Source organism: Hyla sarda, chromosome 5, assembly GCF_029499605.1.
Source record: "Hyla sarda isolate aHylSar1 chromosome 5, aHylSar1.hap1, whole genome shotgun sequence".
Classification (NCBI taxonomy): domain Eukaryota; kingdom Metazoa; phylum Chordata; class Amphibia; order Anura; family Hylidae; genus Hyla; species Hyla sarda.
Genome location: NC_079193.1, coordinates 33,250,540 through 33,275,993, shown reverse-complemented (window position 1 = coordinate 33,275,993; position 25,454 = coordinate 33,250,540). Strand labels below are relative to the sequence as shown.

At 47.1% G+C, this 25,454-nt stretch overlaps 1 protein-coding gene across 6 annotated transcripts in view; it reads right to left on the bottom strand.

Moving 5' to 3' along the window:
- LOC130273041 (macrophage mannose receptor 1-like) overlaps window positions 1–25,454 on the bottom strand; it is a 276,050-nt gene that overhangs the window by 181,688 nt on the left and 68,908 nt on the right. For all 6 annotated transcript variants that reach the window (XR_008843850.1, XM_056519198.1, XM_056519196.1 and 3 more), the window contains 2 exons: window positions 24,390–24,517; window positions 13,656–13,743 (listed from right to left, as the gene is read on the bottom strand). Coding sequence is in view for 5 of the 6 variants with exons in the window: in XM_056519198.1 (XP_056375173.1) it covers window positions 13,656–13,743; window positions 24,390–24,517 (216 nt within the window). In the remaining variant the exon portion in view is untranslated. The remainder of the gene's footprint in view (window positions 1–13,655; window positions 13,744–24,389; window positions 24,518–25,454) is intronic.

Sequence of the window (25,454 nt, the reverse complement as noted above, 5' to 3'; positions counted from 1 at the left end):
GAATGAAGGTAGGCGGGCTGACCCTGAATCACATGTGAGATGCAGCCTATCAGTGTTCACTGACCCCTGTGATGTCACAGCCCCTATACCCTATATAATCGGCGGCCATCTTGCCTCTCTTCATTTCATCTATGCACTCAGATAGAGAGGATGGGACTGCGTGTGTGTGAATAGCTCATACCACAGCATTACACTGCAACTGCTAGTCACATCAGCATTAGGGAAAGGCAGGACTGCAGAGTGCTGTGCTGTTACACTGAGAAGGATCATTGATTGCTAAAACTCCTATTCACGTTATTGAGCATTGCAGCAGAGAGGGGCAGATAGCTGTCAGCTGCCTCATACAGATCTCCAAGCTGCCTGAACTTTCTGAAGCATCTTATCTCCTCATTTTTCAGCCCAATTGAGTTTATTTTTATTTGCTCCACAAATCTTCTGCTGCTCAGGATTGTGTGACAGAGTGCAATTTAGGGTTTAATCCCTGTATTTTTTTTTTTTGTGGTGCTGCACTGTTGGGTCCTGCTGCTGTTCAGAAATACGTGATTGTTCAGTGGACTGTAGTGCATTTGTACCATTTTGTACCTGTTAATCTGTCAAGGGGCTACATACTGTGCAAGTCCAAACAATAGTATTCACCGGCTGGTGTTTTACAAAAATACAGATTTTTTTCTGCGTATAGTTACGCATATATAACTGCCCTCATCAGTGCATACCGCATAGGTACATCCAAGTATTGTACCATTTAGTACCTGTTAATCTGTCAAGGTGCTCCATACTGTCAAAGTCCAAACAATAGTATTCACCGGCTGGTGTTTTTAAGAAATGCAGAGTTTTTTCTGCGTATAGTTACGCCTATTACTGCCCTCATCAGTGCATACCGCATAGGTACATCCAAGTATTGTACCATTTGGTACCTGTTAATCTGTCAAGGTGCTCCATACCGACAAAGTCCAAACAATAGCATTCACCGGCTGGTGTTTTTAAAAAATACAGAGTTTTTTCTGCCTATAGTTGCGCATCTTACTGCCCTCATCAGTGCAAACCGCATACGTACATCCAAGAAGTGTACCATCTAGTACCTGTTAATCTGTAAAGGGCCTACATACTGTGAAAGGACAGCCGTAAGTAATCACCTGCTGCTGTTCTAGACAAATACTGTTTAAAGAGTAGTGTAACGTATTGTAATACCCTCATAAACGCACCAAGTATGTCAGGCAGAGAAGTGCCAGGACGTGCACAGAGGAGTGGCAGAGGCCTAAATACTTCAGGCAGGGTTGGCAGCAGACTTGGGGCGAGTGGCAGCAGGAGTCGCAGCGAGAGGCCTGAGCTCCCGTTATCAGCCAGCGGTCGTGTCTCGACCAGCAACCCATCTGCCGTCGTCGATTGGTTAACACGCTCATCCACATCATCACAAGTGACATCTGACACCCCCAGTCAACAGTCGGTGGGTTCCTCAGACACAACCCTCAGTTGGCATGGCCCGGGAGCAGTCCCTGTCCTCCCATTGCCTTTGTCCTATGCTGTTCCCTCTCCTAAAGAAGTATCTTATGCTGTGGGTTCAGCTCCACTATTTACTGAGGATGATCTAATAGAGGACAGTCTGCAGCTCCTGGACAGCCAAGAAGGGGAGGAGACATTCGCCGCTTGCTCCGCTAGGCAGCCAAGTAGTGATGCAGAGAGTGACGCGGGAAGCGGTGTTGCAAGGGTTCAGGGTCCTGAAGCAGACACTGTTGGGGAACCTGAGGAGGACATCAGTGACATGCACACACCTGTTGATGATGATGAAGCCGATCGCAATTGGGAGCCGGGTGCAGAAGGGGCTTCATCATCATCAGGAGAAGAGAGTTGCAGGTTGCCCTTGTGGCAGCAAGGCGGTAGCATGGTTTGCAGTCAGCTTGGTGGCAGGAGTGGAAATTCAGGAGCCAAACGTGCCCGGGGGAGACTACCTGCTTCGCGGAAGCCTACCTTTCTGGGAGGTAGTGGAACAGGGGTTCCTGGAAACGGCGCCAGTAGCAGTCAATTAGTGCGGACTGTGGGTGGGAAAATCAGCTACTCGGCGGTGTGGAAGTTTTTCATAAGGCATTCAGAGGAGGTTCACGTTGCCACACGCAAGATCTTTTGGCAGAAGGTGAAGCGTGGCCAGGGTCCCAATGTCGGCAACACGGCACTGCGTCAACACATGCTTCGCAACCATAAAGCGGCCTGGGAGAACCGTGGCTCCGATGTAGTGGTCCAGCCTGCTGCATCACCCAGTGGCCATCCGCTCCCTCCTTCATCCAGCCAAGGCTCCGCCACCTCAGTCGAAGGGAGCTGTGTGTCAGATCCTCCTTCTGTCGCTCCTGCTTCTACCGCTTTTAGTCAGCCTTTCCGCCAACAATCCATCGGCGAATGCCATGTCCAAGAGACAACAGTATGCGCCCACTCATCCAACGGCGCAGAAGTTCAATGTGCTCCTGTCCAAGTTGCTGGTGTTGAAGTCCCTCCCTTTTCAAGTGGTGGACTCTGCACCTTTAAGAGAATTCTTGGCTTGTGCCGAGCCGAGGTGGAGAATCCCAAGCCGTCATTTATTTTAGAAGAAGGGAGTACCAGCCCTGCATAAGTTTGTACAAGAGAAGGTGGTCCAGTCCTTGAGCCTGTCGGTGTGTTCAAAAGTGCACGGCAGCGCCGACGTGTGGAGCTGTAACTACGGGCAGGGACAATATCTTGTCTTTTACGGCCCACTGGGTAAATGTGGTTCCTGCACAGCCACACCAGCAACTTGGACAGGTCACACTGCTTCCTCCTCCATGCTCTTGCTCCCAGGCAGTTGGTCCTGTTACAGTGTGCGACGCCACCTCCTCATCCTCCACCGTGTCCTCGGCCTCCACTGCATGTCCAAATCTCGGTGGCCCTTCATCGTACCATGTGTGTAGGGCACAGCGGTGTCAAGCTGTTCTTCACATGGTTTGCCTTGGCGAACGGAGTCACACAGGGGAAGAACTGTAAAGAAATCCGAGTATCGCTTACTCCACGAAATCTGGAAATGGGAACCATGGTGACCGACAACGGGAAGAACATCGTGTCCGCGCTGCGACAAGGAAGTGTGAAACATGCGCCTGCATGGCACATGTGTTGAATCTGGTTGTCAAGCACTTCCTCAAATCTTCACCCCATTTGAAAAACATCCTGAAAATGGCAAGGAAACTGTGCATGCACTTCAGTCACTCGTACACCGCCAAGCACACCTTCCTTGAGCTGCAGCGTCAGAACGGTATCCCACAACATAGTCTTATTTGTGACATTGCCACACGTTGGAATTCCACCCTCCATATGTTGGACAGACTATATGAACAAAGAAAAGCCATCACCGATTTCTTGCTGATCCAAGCAGATAGGAGTACTCCCCTGTGTAACTTCAATGTGAACCAGTGGCAGGTCATACGTGACACCTGCCATTTGCTGAGGCCCTTTGAGGAAGACACATTATTTGTAAGTCGCTGGGATTACGCCATGAACAACGTAATTCCACTCCTACATTTCCTACAACAAATGATTGAAACCATGGCTGGTCACGGCAATGGAGAGGTTGCGCCTACAACTCAAGGCTACATGAGCCCTGTGGGGGCTGAACTGGAGGAGGAGGATGATGAGGGGCAGAGCGGAGCACAGTTTAGGTTGGATGAGATGGCCGGTGTCTCTAGTCATCGGACAGGAGAGGAGGAGCAGGAGCAGCCAGAGGAGCTGGAGGGTTATGAGGAAGGCAAGACAGAGGACCCAGACACACCGTGGCAGTATGCAGTGGAGATGGAGGCAGGTAGTCCCTCCGAGTCACTGGCGCAAATGGCACGATGCATGCTCAGTTGCTTGCATAGTGACCCCCGAATTGTCAAAATTTGTCAGCGGGATGACTTCTGGATCTCCATCTTATTAGACCCTCGCTACAGGCCCAGAATGGGGGCCTTTTTTACACCCACTGAGAGGGAGGACAAACTGACCTACTACAGAGAGATTCTACGTAGTCAGTTGGCCGATGCCTATCGGCCACATGGTCCATCCACTCGCAGGTCTGACTCGGGGGGCCCTCTGCGCTCACCTTCCACTGCCATGGCTGCTGGGGAGGGGAGGGGTGGCAGGAGCAGTACCAGCCCAATCAGCAGCAGCCTGAGTCTACAGTCGCTGATGAGTAGCTTTCTTCACCCGCATAGTGAAGCAACTCATCAGGAGCAGGTAGACATGGAGCAGGACCTGAACCAGCAGGTGGTGGCATACCTTGACATGACCACGCCAACAACCATTGAAAATCCGCTGGACTTCTGGGCAGCCAAACTTGATTTATGGCCGCAACTAGCAGAGTTTGCCCTGGAAAAGCTGTCCTGCCTGGCCAGTAGTGTGCCATCAGAGCGGGTGTTTAGTGCGGCCGGGGCCATAATCACCCCAAGGCGAACTCGTCTGTCCACTAAAAATGTGGAGAGACTGACGTTTGTCAAGATGAATGAGGGATGGATCAGCCAGGATTTCCAGCCACCAATGCCAGATGCTTCAGAGTAGATTTATCATGCTGCTACACCAACATTTCATAATTATGGTTGGTTATGAAACCCTCTTGGGTTATCAATTAGGGTTATGAAACCCTCTTTGGTACTGCCATTGCCTGCTCCTGACTCATCCTGTGTCTTTCAGGAACTACTTGCCTCACTGATGCTTCTGGCCTTGCGCCTTTAATTTTTAGAAGTTTAGCAGTAGCTAAATACATGCTTAAAGCAAATGTCAACATTGATCTTTAAATGTAAGGGGTTATGAAACCCTCTTGGGTACTGCGAAAGCCTGCTACTGACTCATCCTGTGTCTTTCAGGAACTACTTGCCTCACTGAAGCTTCTGGACTTGGGCCTTTAATTTTTGGATGTTTAGCAGTAGCTAAATACATGCTTAATGCAAATTTCAACATTGATCTTTAACCCCTTAAGGACTCAGCCCATTTTGGCCTTAAGGACTCAGACAATTTAATTTTTAAGTTTTCATTTTTTCCTCCTCACCTTCTAAAAATCATAACTCTTTTATATTTTCATCCACAGACTAGTATGAGGGCTTGTTTTTTGCGCGACCAGTTGTCCTTTGTAATGACATAACTCATTATATCATAAAATGTATGGCGCAACCAAAAATCACTATTTTTGTGGGGAAATTAAAACGAAAAACGCAATTTTGCTAATTTTGGAAGGTTTTGTTTTCACGCCGTACAATTTATGGTAAAAATGACATGTGTTCTCTATTCTGAGGGTCAATACGATTAAAATGATACCCATTATTACATACTTTTCTATTATTGTTGTGCTTAAAAAAAATCACAAACTTTTTAACCAAATTAGTACGTTTATAATCCCTTTATTTTGATGACCTCTAACTTTTTTATTTTTCCGTATAAGCGGCGGTATGGGGGCTCATTTTTTGCGCCATGATCTGTACTTTTTTTTGATACCACATTTGCATATAAAAAACTTTTAATACATTTTTTATAATTTTTTTTTAAATAAAATGTATTAAAAAGTAGGAATTTTGGACTTTTATTTTTTTACGTTCATGCCGTTCACCGTACAGGATCATTAACATTTTATTTTAATAGTTTGGACATTTACGCACGCGGCGATACCAAATATGTCTATAAAAAATTTTTTTTTACGCTTTTTGGGGGTAAAATAGGAAAAAACGGACGTTTTACTTTTTTATTGGGGGAGGGGATTTTTCATTTTTTTTTACACTTGAATAGTCCCCATAGGGGACTATTCATAGCAATACCATGATTGCTAATGCTGATCTGTTCTATGTATAGGACATAGAACAGATCAGTGTTATCGGCGATCTTCTGCTCTGGTCTGCTCGATCACAGACCAGAGCAGGAGACGCCGGGAGCCGGACGGAGGAAGGAGAGGGGACCTCTGTGCAGCGTTCTGAATGATCGGATCCCCGCAGCAGCGCTGCGGGCGATCTGATCATTCATTCAAATCGCGCACTGCCGCAGATGCGGGGAACTGTATTGATCCCGGCACCTGAGGGGTTAATGGCGGACGCCCGCGAGATCGCGGGCGTCGGCCATTGCCGGCGGGTCCCTGGCTGCGATCAGCAGCCGGGATCAGCCGCACATGACACGGGCATCGCTCCGATGCCCGCGGTTATGCACAGGACGTAAATGTACGTCCTGGTGCGTTAAGTGCCACCGCACCAGGACGTACATTTACGTCCTGCGTCCTTAAGGGGTTAAAGGGGTACTCCGCCCCTAGACATCTTATCCCCTATCCAAAGAATAGGGGATAAGATGTCAGATTGCCGTGGTGCCGCTGCTGGGGAGCCCTGGGATCCCCGCTGCGGCACTGCGCTATCATTACAGCACAGAGCGAGTTCGCTCTGTGCGTAATGACGGGTGATACAGGGGACGGAGCAGCGTGACGTCATGGGTCCGCCCCTCGTGACATCACGGCCCGTCCCCTTAATGCAAGTCTATGGCAGGGGGCGTGACGACCGCCACGCCCCCTCCCATAGACTTGTATTGAAAGGGGAGGGCTGTGACGTCACGAGGGGCGGAGCCGTGACGTAACGATGCTCCGGCCCCTGTATTGCGCGTCATTACGTGCAGAGCGAACTCTCTCTGTGCTGTAATAATAGCGCAGTGCCGCAGCAGGGGATCCCGGGGGCTCCCCAGCAGCGGCACCGCAGCGATCTGATATCTTATCCCCCATCCTTTGGATAGGGGGATAAGATGTCTAGGGGCGGAGTGCCCCTTTAAATGTAAGGGGTTATGAAACCCTCTTGGGTACTGCTCCTGACTCATTCTGTGTCTTTCAGGAACTACTTGCCTTCCTGATGCCTCAGGCCTTGGGCCTTCAATTTTTGGATGTTTAGCAGTAGCTAAATACATGCTTAATGCAAATCTCAACATTGATCTTTAAATGTAAGGTGTTATGAAACCCTCTTGGGTACTGTGAATGCCTGACTCATTCTGTGTCTTTCAGGAACTACTTGCCTCACTGACGCTTCTGGCCTTGGGCCTTTAATTTTTGGAAGTTTAGCAGTAGCTAATACATGTTTAATGCAAATTTCAACAATGATCTTTAAATTCTCGGCGCTCTGCCAGGGCCTTCTCCTACCCCGCTGGGGCCGATCCGAGGACCTCACTAAACCATCCAATCGGTAGGGACTTAATGAACTTGAGCTTATGACCCACACTTAGTTGTGATTCTTCTTTCCTGGCAAATAATTGCAATCCCTGATCCCTATCGCAAACGGGGTTCAGCGAGTTACCCGCACCTTTCGGTGAAAGATAGACACACGATGGTCCGTTCAGTGTTTTGCACGTGCAGCCCAGGACATCTGAGGGCATAACACACGTGTTATTGCTAGATCTCGCCATTTATCGTGCAATGTAAGGGGTTATTGAAGCCTTTTGGGTACTGCTGATGCCTACTCCTGACTGCTCCTGTGTCTTTCAGGAACTACTTGACTTCATGATGCTTCTGGGCTTGGGCCTTTAATTTTAGTATTTTTGAAATACATGCATACATGCTTAATTAAAATTTCAACATTTATGGTGCAATGTATGGGGTTATTAAATACTCTTGGGTAGTGTTTTGTTCAAATTTTCTGATAATTATCACAGTAATAAACTTGAATTTTCCAGAATAATAACCATTACACCATTGAACGCTTGTTGCGTGTGATTTTTTTTAAGGAAAATTTTCAAAAAAAATTTGGAGAGGGATGAACTCTGCTTTTTTATTTCATAAAAAATTATTTTATAGAAGAATGTCTTTTGGTGGTCCACCGTCCTGCATTATAGAGTGTTCTGGACTCTTGGATATGCGCTTGTTCTTAAACAAAGGTACAAAAAACAAAAATGGCCGCTCAGGGCTATGGAGACGTCGTGCCTACATCTTACGGCCACATGAGCCCTGTGGGTGCTTGTGAGATTAGGTCCTTTATACCCACACGGCGGGGTCCGGGACACAAATTTTGATTTAAATTTCAAATAAAAAAATCACACATTTCAATGATCTCCTCATGCTGCAGCCAACTCCATGCTGCATCATTCTGGTAATATATAGAGAGCACTCGCTGTCCTAAATTTTCGTTAAAATTTTTCATCAAAAATGTTTGTCTTTTTTATTAGGGATTGTGAAGCTTTGATGCATACTCATGTATCAGCCAACTCCAGCCTGTGTCATTCAGGCAATATATGGTTTACTGATGGCGCTGCTGGGCCTGGGTCTGGGAATTTCAAATTTTCTCATAGGTAGCACCCGCTATCCAAAAGTCTTCTTCTTAAATTTCTACAATTGTTGTGTTTTTTGGGGGGGATTATGAAACCCCGTGTGTGCTCATGCATCAGCCAACTCCAGGCTGTGTCATTCAGGCAATTTATAGGTAGCACCCGCTGTCCTAAATATTCGTAATTTTTTTTTTTTTTTTAAATGGTTGTTTTTTCTAGGGGATTCTGAAGACTTGGTGTGTACTCAATGCTGCTTCCTGCTACACTCTGTCAGCCCGTTGGTCTTGTGACAGTGTGCTACTCCGCCTCCACATCCTCCACTGTGTCTTAAACCTCCACTGCCCGGACAAGTCTCAGTGGCCCTTCAGCATACTATGTGTGCAGGGCACGGCAGTGTCACGATGTTCCTCATATGGTTTGCCTTGGCAAAAAGTCTTGGAAACAATGGCTGGTCAGGGAAATGGAGACGTTGCACCTACATCTCACGGCCACATGAGCCCTGTGGGGGCTTGTTGGATTTGGTCCTTCGTACCCACACGCTGGGGTCCGGGACACTCAAAGGTTGTTTTCAATTTCAAAAAATGATGGCGCTGCTGGGCCTGGGTCTGGGAATGTCAAATTTTCTCATAGGTAGCACCCGCTATCCAAAATCTTTTTCAAAAATTTCTAAAATTGTGGTGTTTTTGGGGGGGAATTGTGAAGCCCTGCTGTGTACTAGTGCATCAACCAACTCCAGGCTGTGTCATTCAGGCAATATATGGTTTACTGATGCCGCTGTGGGGCCTGGGTCTTTCAAATTTTCTCATAGGTAGCACCCTCTATCCAAAATCTTTTTCAAAACTTTCTAAAATTGTTGAGTTTTTTGGGGGGAATTGTGAAGCCCTGCTGTGTACTCGTGAATCAGCCAACTCCAGGCTGTGTCATTCAGGCAATATATGCTTTACTGATGTTGCTGTGGGGGCTTGTTGAAATTGGTCCTTAGTACCCACACGATGGGGTCCGGGACACTCAAAGTTTGTTTTAATTTTCAAATAAAAAAATGATGGCGCTGCTGGGCCTGGGTCTGGTAATTTCAAATTTTCTCATAGGTAGCACCCACTATCCAAAATCTTTTTCAAAAATTTCTAAAATTGTGTTGTTTTTTGGGGGGGGATTGTGAAGCCCTGGTGTGTACTCGTGCATCAGCCAACTCCAGGCTGTGTCATTCAGGCAATATATGGGTTACTGATGCCGCTGTGGGGCCCGGGTCTGGGAATTTCAAATTTTCTCATAGGTAGTAGTGATGAGCGGCATAGGCCATATTCGAATTCACGATATTTCCCGGGGTGAGACGGAGTTTTACAGTGTTGTGGTTAAACTTTACTTTACTGGAAACGCTGCTGAGTTGCCCATAGCAACCAATCAGATTGCTTCTTTCATTTTTCACAAGGCCTCTGCAAAATGAAAGAAGCGATCTGATTGGTTGCTATGGGGAAGTCAGAAACTTTTCCTGGAAAAGTTTCTGAGTTGCCCATAGCAACCAATCAGATTGCTTCCTTCATTTTTCAGAGGCCTTTTCAAAAATGAAGGAAGCAATCTGATTGGTTGCTATGGGTAACTGCACAACTCTTTCTGTACACTGGTTTTGATGAATCTCCCCCAGAGAGGGAGATTAATCAAAACCTGTCCAGAGGAAAAGTTTCGGAGTTGCCCATAGCAACCAATCAGATCGCTTCTTTCATTTTTCAGAGGCCTTTTCAAAAATGTAGGAAGCAATCTGATTGGTTGCTATGGGCAACTGCACAACTCTTCCTCTACACTGGTTTTCCGCATATTAGCATATTGGTGAATATTGAGTCCTCCCTTCTTTAATGGTATAGGGAACTATGACTGGTGCATTAACTCTATGATTTTTTGCCCATTGAAACCAATAGGCGCGTTGTGGTCTATGGGGATCTCACGGCATGTAAATCAATAAAATAAGCAAAACCGTCTCGGCAGCACAATGGAATGGGAGACCACCACGGGTTCGAGTCCCAGGGGGTGGGACAGAGTGTTACAGTTAAATTTTACTTTCCTGGAAAAGCAGCTGAGTTGCCTATAGCAACCAATCAGAAAGCTTCTTTCATTTTGCAGAGGCCTTGGGAAAAATGAAAGAAGCGATCTGATTGGTTGCTATGGGCAACTCAGAGACTTTTCCTCTGGACAGGTTTTGATTAATTTCCCTCTATGGGAGAGATTCATGAAAACCAGTGTAGAGGAAGAGTTGTGCAGTTGCCCATAGAATTGCTTCCTTCATTTTTGAAAAGGCCTCTGAAAAATGAAGGAAGCAATCTGGTTGCTATGGGCAACTCAGAAACTTTTCCAGGAAAAGTTTCTGAGTTGCCCATAGCAACCAATCAGATCGCTTCTTTCATTTTTCACAAGGCCTCTGCAAAATGAAGCAAGCAATCTGATTGGTTGCTATGGGCAACTCAGCAGCTTTTCCAGTAACACTGTGACACTCTGTCCCACCCCAAGACTCAAAACCATGATGGTCTCCCATCCACTATGCTGCCAAGACAGCCCTGCTTAGCTTACTGTTTAACATGCCGTGAGATCTCCTTAGACCACAATGGGCCTATAGGTTTCAAAAGGCAAAAAATCACAGAGTTAATGCACTAGTCATAGTTCCCTATACCATTAAATAAGGGAGGACTCAATATTCACGAATATGCTCAAAAGCGCATAGATTTACGCATATGTGCATAAAATTTCGCATATGTGAAAAAAACGAATATTCATAATTACAAATATATAGTGCTATATTCGCAATATTCGCGAATTCGCGAATATACGATATTCGCAATTAAAATTCGAATTGCGAATATTCACGAGCAACACTAATAGGTAGCACCCACTATCCAAAATCTTTTTCAAAAATTTCTAAAATTGTGTTGTTTTTTGGGGGGAATTGTGAAGCCCTGCTGTGCACTCGTGCATCAGCCAACTCTAGGCTGTGTCATTCAGGCAATATATGGGTTACTGATGCCGCTGTGGGGCTTGGGTCTGGTAATTTCAAATTTTCTCATAGGTAGCACCCGCTATCCCAAATCTTCGGTTTAAATTTCTTAATTCATCTTTTAATCTTAGGGATTGTGAAGGCCTAGTGCCTACTCATGCTGCTGGTAACTCCGGGCTGTGTCATTCAGCCACTATATGGTCTCCTCATGCTGCCAACACCTCCACACTGTGTCATTCAGCTACTATATGGTGTCCTCATGCTGCCAACACCTCCACGCTGTGCCATTCAGCTACTATATGGTGTCCTCATGCTGCCAACACCTCCATGCTGTGTCATTCAGCCACTATATGGTGTCCTCATGCTGCCAACACCTCCACGCTGTGCCATTCAGCCACTATATGGTGTCCTCATGCTGCCAACACCTCCACGCTGTGCCATTCAGCCACTATATGGTGTCCTCATGCTGCCAACACCTCCACGCTGTGCCATTCAGCCACTATATGGTCTCCTCATGCTGCCAACACCTCCACGCTGTGTCATTCAGCCACTATATGGTGTCCTCATGCTGCCAACACCTCCACACTGTGCCATTCAGCCACTAAACGGTTTCCTCATGCTACCAACACCTCCACGCTGTGTCATTCAGCCACTATATGGTGTCCTCATGCTGCCAACACCTCCACGCTGTGCCATTCAGCCACTATATGGTGTCCTCATGCTGCCAACACCTCCACGCTGTGCCATTCAGCCACTATATGGTGTCCTCATGCTGCCAACACCTCCACGCTGTGCCATTCAGCCACTATATGGTCTCCTCATGCTGCCAACACCTCCACGCTGTGTCATTCAGTCACTACATGGTCTCCTGACACTGATGCCACCTCCAGGCTCTGTCATTGTGCTGCTGTGCGGCAGTGATTCTAAAAGCGATGCCGGTAATCTGCATGTTATTCTGAATAACAATATTATTTCACTACCCCAGCACACTCCATATGCGTTTTAGAACACAGCAAAGTGTTCTATACCCCTATAGAGGCTGTATGTAGGCTAGAAATAGCCTTTTTTAATATAGATTCGCCGCAAAAAAAAAAATTCGGATCAAAACAAACTTTTCTGGAAAATTCAGCGAATAGGCCGAATCGAATTTTTGAAAAGTTCGCTCATCTCAATTATTCATGCTTAAAGTGACAGTGATCAGATATGCAAAAAATGCTCTGGTCCTTAAAGGAGTACTCCGCACCCCTAGACATCTTTAACCCCTTAAGGACCAAGCCCATTTTCACTTTAAAGGGGTACTCCGCACCCCTAGACATCTTATCCCCTATCCAAAGGATGGGGGATAAGATGTCAGATCGCCGGGGTCCCGCTGCTGGGGACCCCTGGGATCTCGGCTGCAGCACCCACCTGTACGGCTTCCACCTCACACCGGCAACGCTGGAGGCTTCGGATCCCGACCACAATGGCAGAAGAGCGTGACGTCAATACTCCGCCCCGTGTGACGTCATGCCCCGCCCCCTCAATGCAAGTCTATGGGAGGGGGATGGGCATGACGTCACACGGGGCGGAGTCGTGACGTCACGCACTTCTGCCATTGTGGTAGGGATCCGAAGCCTCCAGCGTTGCCGGTGTGAGGTGGAAGCCATACAGGTGGCTGCTGCAGCCGAGATCCCGGGGGTCCCCAGCAGCGGGACCCTGGCGATCTGACATCTTATCCCCTATCCTTTGGATAGGGGATAAGATGTCTAGGGGTGCGGAGTACCCCTTTAAGGTGAAAATGGGCTTGGTCCTTAAGGGGTTAAAGGGGAACTCCGGTGGAAACAAGTAGAAAACAAATGTTTTCAAATCAACTGGTGCCTGAAAGTTAAGCAAATTTGCAAATTACTTTATGAAAAAAACCTTAATCCTTCCAGTACTTATTAGCTGCTGAATAAAACAGAGAAATTTGTGAATTTCTTTTGTCTGATAACAGTGCTCTCTGCTGACACCCCTGTCCGTGTCAGGAACTGTCCATATTAGAATCATATCCCCATAGAAAACCTCTCTTGCTCTGGACAGTTCCTGACACGGACAGAGGTGTCAGTAGAGATCACTGTTGTCAGACAGAAAAGAACTTTACAAATTTCTCTGTAGTACATCTGTAGTATACAGCAGCTGATAAATACTGGAAGGGTTAAACATTTTTAAATAGAAGTGATTAACAAATCTGTTTAACTTTCTTGCACCAGTTGATTTGAAAACATTTTTTTTTTCCCCCACCAGATTTCCCCTTTAAGGTTACCTATATAGACAGTATATTCAGAACTGGGAGCTCTCTTGACCATCTACCAAACATAATGAAAACCAAAGTCTAAACAGAGTCTTATCTGACTAAACGTAATAATACCAGTAGTAAAGTGAAGATAATTGTTTTGATAACATACAAGGCATTACTCACAGGTGAGCCATCCGACCATGTAGGGCCTTCATATGGATATCTGTACTGTAGGCCAATCCACGCACTTGAAAGGTACACATTAAATTTTCTGTACAAATAAATAAATAATCATCAATTCCGCTCCAATTCCCAGTGCTTTGGTCAATATGTCACATCACCCAGCCAATCTGGCAGGACACCACTGTGGCCAGTGATTGGCTGAGCGACAATGTATTACACTAACCCCAGCAACTCCTCTCAACTGAGCTTCACTTTCTGGTGCCGTGATAACGGAGGTTGCATGGGAGTGAGGGGGATAAATACAGTACAGTTCTGCTGGACAACCTCTTTAAGGACGTAGCTTATTTTGTTCCACTATGCCCCTAAGGAACTGTTCCACTATGCCCTAATGATCTGTGTCACCATGCCCCTAATGAACTGGGTCATTTAACCATAAATCATTGTTTCCCAATCTGTGGCTCTCAAGATGTTGAAAACTACAACTCCTATTGGACCCTGACAGCAGGACATCATGGTAGTTGTAGTTTTGAACCATTCTGGAGAAGCACAGATTGGGAAACAGTGTCCCTATATAACCTGCCCCCTTGGTAATATTCACCTGCCCCGGCTCCTGTGCTGCTCTAGGCTCCTCTGGTCAGGTCTGACTGCTGTGGATGCAGGCAGTACTAATCACTCCCGTGCCACACAGCAAGGCTGATCTGCAAAACAGGGAGCAGAGTGCACTCTTGTTCTTGCGTCGATACAGTTGAATAGAGAAAGGTGCGAATAGTGCTGGAGATCTCCAGCGGGCCACATTTTGCCTACGGACTACATGTTGGATATGATGGATCTAAGGGGTTTAACTGCTGGAATCTTAGTTATCAAAACAGGATGTTAGATACAGTCAGTACCCACTGGAGATGGCATGGGCACAGCTCCTATTGTGGTGTCCCCGTACCGCATCCTATACGGTACCTGTATATAGGTCCCCATAGCTAGTCCATAGGACGTCGGGGTCCTTCTTATCTAGTCCGCCCCTTGTCACCTCTCATCTAAGGATTAGTAGATCTAATAGTTTATTCAAGATTTATATAAATATAAATGTACAAATGTATATAATTGGTTAATTACCTGTACGGAGCGTAGCAGGACCTGCGGGTCACGTGATTAGGTAAACTCTATGGTTTTTGCTTAAGGACCTTTGGAGGTCCCATCATTCCTTGTAACAGTGAGTGACAGATATTCGGACCAATTAAAACGGCCCTGCCCATATAAGGGAGTGGCAGCCATAGCTCGCTCTCTTGTTCCTGGGCTTTGGTGAGAGAAGGATCTGCGCTGCTGTCATCAGTGAGTTTAGGCCTGAGCCTTGCGGCAACGGTTGATCGTTACCAAACCGTGAGTGTATCAATCCCTAAGCACTCTGCAAGATCACCGGACCTTATCTATCCCCTAAATCCGGACGGATCTTCACAATTAACCCTAAATTCAGAGACTTATAAAACAAGTCAAGGTCCGCAACAACTGTCAGTCACTGAAGTGTATAGAGACTGTAGTGATGAGACTGTTACTGTTCATTGAATGTACCGCAAGTCTTTATAAGTAAAGTTTATCCAAGTTTAAGTTCAGCTACCTTGTGGACCTTCAGTCATTTTATGCATGCACCTATTGTTACTGGGAAGGGCAGCGATAGGCCGAAGAATTACCTCAGCATACTAGCCCTCAGCCTGGCGTCACGAACAATAGGGTTAACCTTAACCCCTGATATACTGAAGCAAAACCCTGACTACACTACCACTACCCCAGAGGCCTACCACATTATGCTTACCCTATCTCCATGACATAATAGTATGAGTATTTGAGGGAACAACCCAGTTACAATGAGACAGAAGAAATAGGCATTCATATGATAGACAGATACATTTTATAGGTTCTATCCATCTCACAGGAACATTTATTTTTTATTTTATTTTTTTTATATTTTATAACAGCCTTTAGTCACTAAAAGCTCCCCTAGTGGTTGTATCTCAGTTTTGGGTCATGCCTCTGTCACATGATTCCATAACGTCCATGGAGTTCTATTAAACATTTGCGCTGCACCCATGTCCCTTCAAAAACTGAGCTAGCCCAGATAATTGCTATGACTGCTTCGGCTCCTTTTACTCTCTTGTCATCTAGAAGTGTATTAGGGTTAAAACACATGATTAGGTTACATTGCGGTTGTATGCATTGTAGTGTGGTTGTGTTGTGGCTGTATGCAGTAGCTGCTTTTGATATATATATATACAGTGGTGCCTCAACATACGATGGTAATCCGTTCCAAACGGACCATCGTTTGTTGAAACCATCGTATGTTGAGAGATCCGTGCAATGTAAAGTATAGGACAGTGGTCTACAACCTGCGGACCTCCAGATGTTGCAAAACTACAACACCCAGCATGCCCGGACAGCCAACGGCTGTCCGGGCATGCTGGGTGTTGTAGTTTTGCAACATCTGGAGGTCTGCAAGTTGTAGACCACTGTTAGAGGAAGTTGTACTCACCTGTCCCCGCCGCTCCGGACCGTCACCGCTGCCCTGGATGTCGCCGTCCATCGCTTTTGCCGCAACCCCGAGGTGTCCCCGACGCTCCGGTAAGGCCTCTTCTTCCCCAGCATCCGTGTTCTCCATCGCCGCCATCACATCGTTACGCACACCGCTCCTATTGGATGATGGGACGGCGTGCGCAGTGACGTGATGATGTCGCTGGAGAGCGCTCACAATGCAGAGGATCCCGAAGAGGACCAGCCGGAGCCCCGAGGACAGGTAAGTGATCGTCAGCAAAGGGCACGGGGCACCGTAAACGGCTATCCGGTGGCAGCTGAAGCAGTCTGCGCTGTCGGATAGCCGTTTATGCGATGGCCCCGACATACAAAAGCATCGTATGTTGATGCTGCCTTCAACATGCGATGGCCTCTGAGAGGCCATCGCATGTGGAAATTATCGTATGTCGGGGCCATCGTAGGTCGGGGGGTCACTGTATTGTGTTTTTCAATTTTTATACAGAAAATCAATCAAAAGAGAGAAAAGAATTGTCTACAATTTGCAGCAAGTGAGAACAACACTGGTCCATCCACATCTGGACAACTTGTAGATTTTAATACTTGTCAGTTTTAGCAATTACTCCATATTTGAATCCAAGAGAACAAAAAACGTGACTACGGATCAATGACTTTTTTGAGGTATAATCATTAAAAACTACAACAATAAAGGCCAAAGGGCCTATGCAACAACATGTACATCCAATAACATAAATTTAAAATTTTAAACTGGACACACAAAGAGGAGAAACTGCACAAAAAAGGCACTACCTCAAGGAAGAAAAAAAAAAACAGGTAGGGAACAAATGACAGATATAGGGATCACTCAAATGAGTTAGAACCAACCATAAATGAGGCATGGATTAAGCATATTCATATTACCTAGTGGTATAAAAGTACAAATGAGGAGCGCCACTGCCCAACGTTTTGCCAAAAGTAGGCTTCTTCCGGGGCGTGATCTACTAGCGGACCGGTCCGGATTAAATATAGACCCCCAGCCAATCAGAGTGGGTGCCGCGATCACGTGTCCACGACGCCACCAACGCGAGACAGGAGTGAGCAACCAACTGAGCACACATATGTTGGGCGCTCGTTCCGGTCTCGCGTTGGTTGCGTTGTGGACACGTGATCGCGGCACCCACTCTGATTGGCTGGGGGTCTATATTTAATTCGGACCGGTCCGCTAGTGTTACGTCTAGCGCTCCGGGTCCCCGCTCCTCCCCGGAGCGCTCACGGCGTCTCTCTCCCTGCAGCGCCCCAGTCAGTCCCGCTGACCGGGAGCGCTGCACTGTCATGGCCGTCGGGGATGCGTTTCGCACAGCGGGACGCGCCCGCTCGCGAGTCGCATCCCAGGTCACTTACCCGTCCCGGTCCCCTGCTGTCATGTGCTGGCGCGCGCGGCTCCGCTCTCTAGGGCGCGCGCGCGCCAGCTCTCTGAGACTTAAAGGGCCAGTGCACCAATGATTGGTGCCTGGCCCAATTAGCTTAATTGGCTTCCACCTGCTCCCAGACTATATCTGCTCACTGCCCCTGCACTCCCTTGCCGGATCTTGTTGCCTTGTGCCAGTGAAAGCGTTTAGTGTGTCCAAAGCCTGTGTTACCTGAACTTCTGCTATCCATCTTGACTACGAACCTTGCCGCCTGCCCCGACCTTCTGCTACGTCTGACCTTGCCTCTGCCTAGTCCTTCTGTCCCACGCCTTCTCAGCAGTCAGCGAGGTTGAGCCGTTGCTAGTGGATACGACCTGGTTGCTACTGCCGCAGCAAGACCATCCCGCTTTGCGGCGGGCTCTGGTGAACACCAGTAGCCTCTTAGAACCGGTCCACTAGCACGGTCCACGCCAATCCCTCGCTGACACAGAGGATCCACTACCTGGAAGCCGAATCGTGACAGTAGATCCGGCCATGGATCCCGCTGAGGTGCCGCTGCCAAGTCTCGCTGACCTTCCCTCGGTGGTCGCTCAGCAATCGCAGCAGATTGCCCAACAAGGACAGCAGCTGTCGCAGTTGACCGCCATGTTACAGCAACTTCTGCCTCTGCTACAGCAGCAACCATCTCCTCCGCCAGCTCCTGCACCTCCTCCGCAGCGAGTGGCCGCTCCTAGCCTCCGCTTGTCCCTGCCGGACAAATTTGATGGGGACTCTAGACTCTGCCGTGGATTTTTGTCTCAGTGTTCCCTGCATATGGAGATGTTGTCGGACTTGTTTCCTACAGAACGGTCTAAGGTGGCGTTCGTAGTGAGCCTTCTTTCAGGAAAGGCCTTGTCTTGGGCCACACCGCTCTGGGACCGCAATGATCCTGCCACAGCCACAGTCCAGTCCTTCTTCGCTGAGGTCCGTAGTGTCTTCGAGGAGCCAGCCCGAGCTTCTTCTGCCGAGACTGCCCTGCTGAACCTGGTCCAGGGTAATTTTTCAGTGGGCGAGTACGCCATCCAATTTCGTACTCTTGCTTCCGAATTATCATGGAATAACGAGGCTCTCTGCGCGACCTTTAAAAAAGGCCTATCCAGTCGCATCAAGGATGTGCTGGCCGCACGAGAGATTCCTGCCAACCTGCAAGAACTTATCCATTTGGCCACCCGCATTGACATGCGTTTTTCTGAGAGACATCAGGAGCTCCGCCAGGAAAAAGACTTAGATCTCTGGGCACCTCTCCCACAGCATCCTTTGCAGTCTACGCCTGGGCCTCCCGCCGAGGAGGCCATGCAAGTGGATCGGTCCCGCCTGACCCAGGAAGAGAGGAATCGCCGTAGGGAAGAAAATCTTTGTCTGTACTGTGCCAGTACCGAGCATTTCTTGGTGGATTGCCCTATACGTCCTCCACGTCTGGGAAACGCACGCACGCACCCAGCTCACGTGGGTGTGGCATCTCTTGGTTCTAAGTCTGCTTCTCCACGTCTCACGGTGCCCGTGCGGATTTCTCCTTCAGCCAACTCCTACCTCTCAGCCGTGGCCTGCTTGGACTCTGGTGCCTCTGGGAATTTTATTTTGGAGTCTTTTGTGAATAAATTCTGCATCCCGGTGACCCGTCTCGTCAAGCCGCTCTACATTTCCGCGGTCAACGGAGTCAGATTGGATTGCACCGTGCGTTACCGCACAGAACCCCTCCTGATGTGTATTGGACCCCACCACGAAAGGATTGAATTATTCGTCCTTCCCAACTGTACCTCTGAGGTCCTCCTCGGTCTGCCATGGCTCCGGCTTCATTCTCCCACCCTTGATTGGACCACCGGGGAGATCAAGAACTGGGACTCTGCCTGCCATAGGAAGTGCCTCTCCCCCCCTCCCAGTCCCGTCAGGCAAGCCTCAGTGCCTCCTCATGGCCCCCGTCCTGGTGACACACTGCCCCGTGCCAGGCTTCGCCCTCTGCCCTCCCTCCCCATTCCCACTCCTGCTGTACTGCCTGCCGTTGAGGAAACCCTCCATTCTTTCCCGGTGTCCTCATCCCAGGGGAGGCAGTTACCGGACAAAGAAAAGGGGAGACCTAAGGGGGGGGGTACTGTTACGCCTAGCGCTCCGGGTCCCCGCTCCTCCCCGGAGCACTCACGTGCACGTGCTCTCTCCCTGCAGCGCCCCGGTCAGTCCCGCTGACCGGGAGAGCTGCACTGTCATGGCCGTCGGGGATGCGATTCGCACAGCGGGACGCGCCCGCTCGCGAGTCGCATCCCAGGTCACTTACCCGTCCCGGTCCCCTGCTGTCATGTGCTGGCGCGCGCGGCTCCGCTCTCTAGGGCGTGTGCGCGCCAGCTCTCTGAGACTTAAAGGGCCAGTGCACCAATGATTGGTGCCTGGCCCAATTAGCTTAATTGGTTCCACCTGCTCCCAGACTATATCTGCTCACTGCCCCTGCACTCCCTTGCTGGATCTTGTTGCCTTGTGCCAGTGAAAGCGTTAAGTGTGTCCAAAGCCTGTGTTACCTGAACTTCTGCTATCCATCTTGACTACGAACCTTGCCGCCTGCCCCGACCTTCTGCTACGTCTGACCTTGCCTCTGCCTAGTCCTTCTGTCCCACGCCTTCTCAGCAGTCAGCGAGGTTGAGCCGTTGCTAGTGGATACGACCTGGTTGCTACTGCCGCAGCAAGACCATCCCGCTTTGCGGCGGGCTCTGGTGAACACCAGTAGCCTCTTAGAACCGGTCCACTAGCACGGTCCACGCCAATCCCTCGCTGACACAGAGGATCCACTACCTGGAAGCCGAATCGTGACAGCTAGTAGATCACGCCCTGGAAGAAGCCTACTGGTGGCGAAACGTTGGGCAGTGGCGCTCCTCATTTGTACTTTTATACCACTAGGTAATATGAATATGCTTAATCCATGCCTCATTTATGGTTGGTTCTAACTAATTTGAGTGATCCCTATATCTGTCATTTGTTCCCTACCTGTTTTGGTTTTTTTCCTTGAGGTAGTGCCTTTTTTTGTGCAGTTTTTCCTCTTTGTGTGTCCAGTTTTAAATTTTACATTTATGTTATTGGATGTACATGTTGTTGCATAGGCCCTTTGGCCTCTATTGTTGTAGTTTTTAATGATTAAACCTCAATAAAGTAATTGATCCGTAGTCAAGTTTTTTGTTCTCTTGGATTCAAGTGTTTACTTGCGTGGGATCTTCATGATATTACGGGAACCACACAATTTGGGCACAAAACCCGACAAAAAAGTTGCGATCAAGTTAGTAAATAAACCCCACTATACGCATGCGCAGCGCCCATTAAGCGTCCTTCCGTCAATTAAGCAGATAACAACAACACGTCACAGCTGCGCACAACGTCTAGGTCATGTGACCCATGACCCATCACAAGACACACAATGAGGATCGGAAGTGACGAAGGATTAGCGACGTCACGGTCATGTGAGCGGAGTGAAAGCCGGTCATGTGAGCAGAGTACAAGCCGGGCGCGATCCCGAAGACGCCCATCGCTAACCCTAAGGGAGGGGTCAGCAGTGACATCATCCAGAACGATCAGCAGCCCAGCCCATAATAGCAGCAGGACTGAATAGCAAACGAAATATAACATATGCATAATGGGCCATAATAATAATAGCACCATCATATGTACATGCAACCTAGGTAGACAGTAATATTAAGGTATAAGTATAAGAAGTTAAATGCACAAGGTTAATCACAAAAATGGGCTAACTTACAAAAAGAAAGTATATAAATATAAATAAATGGAATCCTATGGACCATATAACAACTTGCCTAATCATAATAGTAATAAGAGGAGTTATACTAACTCCTCAATGTACCTAAAGACTCTGCATGTATATATGATAATAAAACATAATATGGAATACAGTACTATCGACCAAGGAATTCACCTAAAAATGTATAATCATATTCATATATACTAAGATATATACTAAAAATGAGAGCTAATATAAAAAAAACATAAGCAAAAAGGGGGGCCCCAAGATTAAAATGACTAAGTAAAGTGCACTGTGCACAGATGACAGGACAAAAAAATTTCCCGAAAGTGCAAGAGGCAGGACCTTGCATCTTTCCTGTACTTGTCTCATGTATGAATAAAATATACAATACTTGTACCCTTACTCGACTCTGCTTTTGGATCCACCGAGGCAGCCCCACCACAGAGGTTTTTTCCCGAAACTTTACGCTTATCCTAATACCGACCCCCGAAGAGGAGACCGGTCATCTCTGCAGGCTGCAGCCCAGGACCACACATCGCTACCCCCCGCCGCTAAAGGGGTGATATGCATGAAACCAAGGTTCACACAAGGTGAGCATAAACATGACCTGCCCTATGTTTATGATTGGCTTATTCTACATATATATATATATATATATATATATATATATATATATATATATATAAAGCAGCCACCCACCCACCTAGATCACACCCTGGAAGAAGCCTTAAGTGGTGAAACGTTGGGTGACGGAGGTCTGGCACACACAGCTATCTGGTCCACTTGGTAATTACTTTGTTGTTATACACTGGTATTTGTGTTAGGCAGGTTGTTTTTCTCTACGGCTTTATACCCTTAGTCACTTATGATTGTTTAGTACTTATTACACTGTGGGGTTTTGTGTTTATTTCTTCTCCCACTTTACTTGGTTATTATATTGGGCCTTTTGTTTTTGGTGTTCCATATATTGTGTCATAGCTACACTCATTATAGAACCTATACCTACCAGACTCTCCTTCTTTTGCCTCTGTGGCTGTAGAGTTGGATTCCAGCTCATATACACATGTTTATATTTATTAAGTGATTTTAAATGTATGTCTTTTTCGCATCTATAGTAGTAGTAGTAGTTGCAGTTGTAGTTTTTAAACATCTGGAGGTCCACAGGTTGAAGACCACTGCGGCCTTCGACATCATCCAGACCCCCCACCCCTTTAGTTTTGTACTCACCTTCGCTCGGCGGGAAGTTAGGGTGAGCGGGTCCGGGCCATCTGTGTTGCAGGGACCGTCCGGTGGGGAGGGATAGTCGTTCCAGGCTGTCCATCTTCACCGGGGGGGGCCTCTTCTCCGGGCTTCAGGCCCGGAATAGAGACGATGCCTTGACGACGACGCAAAGGGACGTTGCTCATGAACGTCCCTGTGCACCGTCGTCAAGGCAACGTAACTATTCCGGGGAAGTGCGGAGAAGAGGCCCCCCGGTGAAGATGGACAGCCCGGAACGACTATCCCTCCCCACCGGACGGTCCCTGCAGCACAGATGGCCCGGACCAGCTCACCCTAAGGTCCCGCCGAGGGGAGGTGAGTACAAAACTAAGGGGGGGGGGGGTTGTCTGGATGATGACGAAGGCCGCAGTGGTCTTCAACCTGCGGACCTCCAGAGGTTTCAAAACTACAACTCCCAGCATGCCCGGACAGCCGATGGTTGAAGACCACTGAGGGCGGAGAGTTCACTCGAATATAAGCCGAGGGGGGTGTTTTCAGCACGACAAATCGTGTTGAAAAACTCGGCTTATACTCGAGTATATACGGTATGTGCCTAAATTTTTGTTTCACCATCCGTGCGACTAATTCTGTGCCCAAATATTACACCGCACAACCTACACTTTTAAAAACAGTGTTTTGTTTTTTCTTCAAGAAAATGGGTGTGGCTAACCAAAAAATGGGCGTGTTTCCGACAAAAAGCAAAAATTACTCAGAGTACTTCCAAAATCCCTCTTGAAAAAGCGTGAGTTTGGCTCACAGAATAACCTACAGCGAAGAGGACGAGTGAAAATCAAAAAATGGAGTGATTTGTAACAAGGGACTGTTTACCATTGTGGTTGGTGTGTGTTAAAGTAACTTGTTTTCTAATTTGAAGACAGTACAGTTCAACACTTTTATGAATAAAATATTGAATGCTTTTGTGATAGTTAATGTTTATTTTTTTATATATATTTTTAACATATTTGTAATATTAGGTTTAAATCAATTTAACACCCAACCTGATAAACAAGGAGAATTGTTGTAATGTTTGAAAAAATGATAACACATGAATACATTTGATTCATGGAAACATTTTTAAACAAACAAAGTCTAAACCATTTTGACTCACACAACTAATTTCTTTATCTCAAATGGGCTCTAATCTCCCCAAAAAAAGTTTGGGTTACGTCACTTCTCTGAATCACTTAGGGGGAGATTTATCAAAACCTGTGCAGAGGAAAACTTGCCCTGTTGCCCATAGCAACCAATCAGCTCGCTGCTTTCATTTTTATGAAGGCCTGTGAAAAATGAAAGCAGCGATCTGATTGGTTGCTAGGGGCAACTGGGCAAGTTTTCCTCTGCACAGGTTTTGATAAATATCCCCCTTAGAGTTTGTGCGACACAATTGACTAGTGCGACACAAAAAAAAAAAAAAACGAAATGTGCGACAGAATAGTAAATAAGCCTAAAAAAAAGAAAAAAATGAGTGATATTGAAATCACTCCGGAATAAACACTCCACTCTTAGTAAATCAGGGCCACTGTCTGAAGATAGGACCCCTGGTTATGTGTGACAAGTTCTCTTTAACAAACATTTGGAATTTTTGTGTTTCTGTGGCATAATGTGTTATTATCAGGGGTCAAGGCTTGGAAAGTGGGAACCAAGATTTACATCAAGGGCTGGTACTGCTAATGGAAATGATGTTCCTGCTGAGGAAAAAGTGCAGGAACTCAGATTCCACGCATTCCTGCAGGACTCGACAGCCCTGGTTATTATTATAACAAAATTAAGGATTACCTCGTAATTATTTGCACTGCAGCTTGATCATCCCTGTTGGTGATACTAGGCAAGTCACCTCCTATAAATCTGCAGAAATCTCTTGCTTCAAACCAGTTCTTTCTTTCATAATCCAATAATGAGTAAAACTGTTGAAAAACAAACAAACAAAAAAAAAACCTTGTATATATTTTTTCTAAATAGTTTAAAATACCTATATCCTCCTATGGGTCCAAGCTCAGGTCTCCTACAGACCACTGCATTCCCTAGTATGAGTGGATGGAGTGAAATAAAAGAATTCTATTGGTACTGGCCAACTGCATCAGTTAAGATCCCTCAACTTACAATGGCCTCAACATACAATAGTTTCAACATACAATGGTCTTTTCGGCACCATTGTAAGTTGAAACCAGACTCACCATACAATGTTACGGACAGTCCAGATCTGCGAAACGTGATGTCTGGTAGCGCCCCCTACAGTACAGGGAGGTATTACATGTTCTGTACTCTTTACCTGTATTACTGAAGCGTTTGCATTGACTGGTGTCTGGTAGCGCCCCCTACAGTACAGGGAGGTATTACATGTTCTGTACTCTTTACCTGTATTACTGAAGTGTATGCACTGACTGGTGTCTGGTAGCGCCCCCCTACAATACAGGGAGGTATTACATGTTCTGTACTCTTTACCTGTATTACTGAAGTGTATGCACTGACTGGTGTCTGGTAGCGCCCCCCTACAATACAGGGAGGTATTACATGTTCTGTACTCTTTACCTGTATTACTGAAGTGTATGCACTGACTGGTGTCTGGTAGCGCCCCCCTACAGTACAGGGAGGTATTACATGTTCTGTACTCTTTACCTGTACCAGGGTTACCTGCTCCTTTGGACAATAGGTGAGGGCGACTCCATTTTTTTTAGGACACTATGTACTGTACAGGACCCTGAAGAAGCTCCTGTCCTCTACATAGACCAGTGTTTCCCAAGCAGGGAGCCTCCAGCTGTTGCAAAACTACAATTCCCAGCATGCCCGGACAGCCTTTGTAGTTTTGCAACAGCTGGAGGCTCCCTGCTTGGAAAACACTGA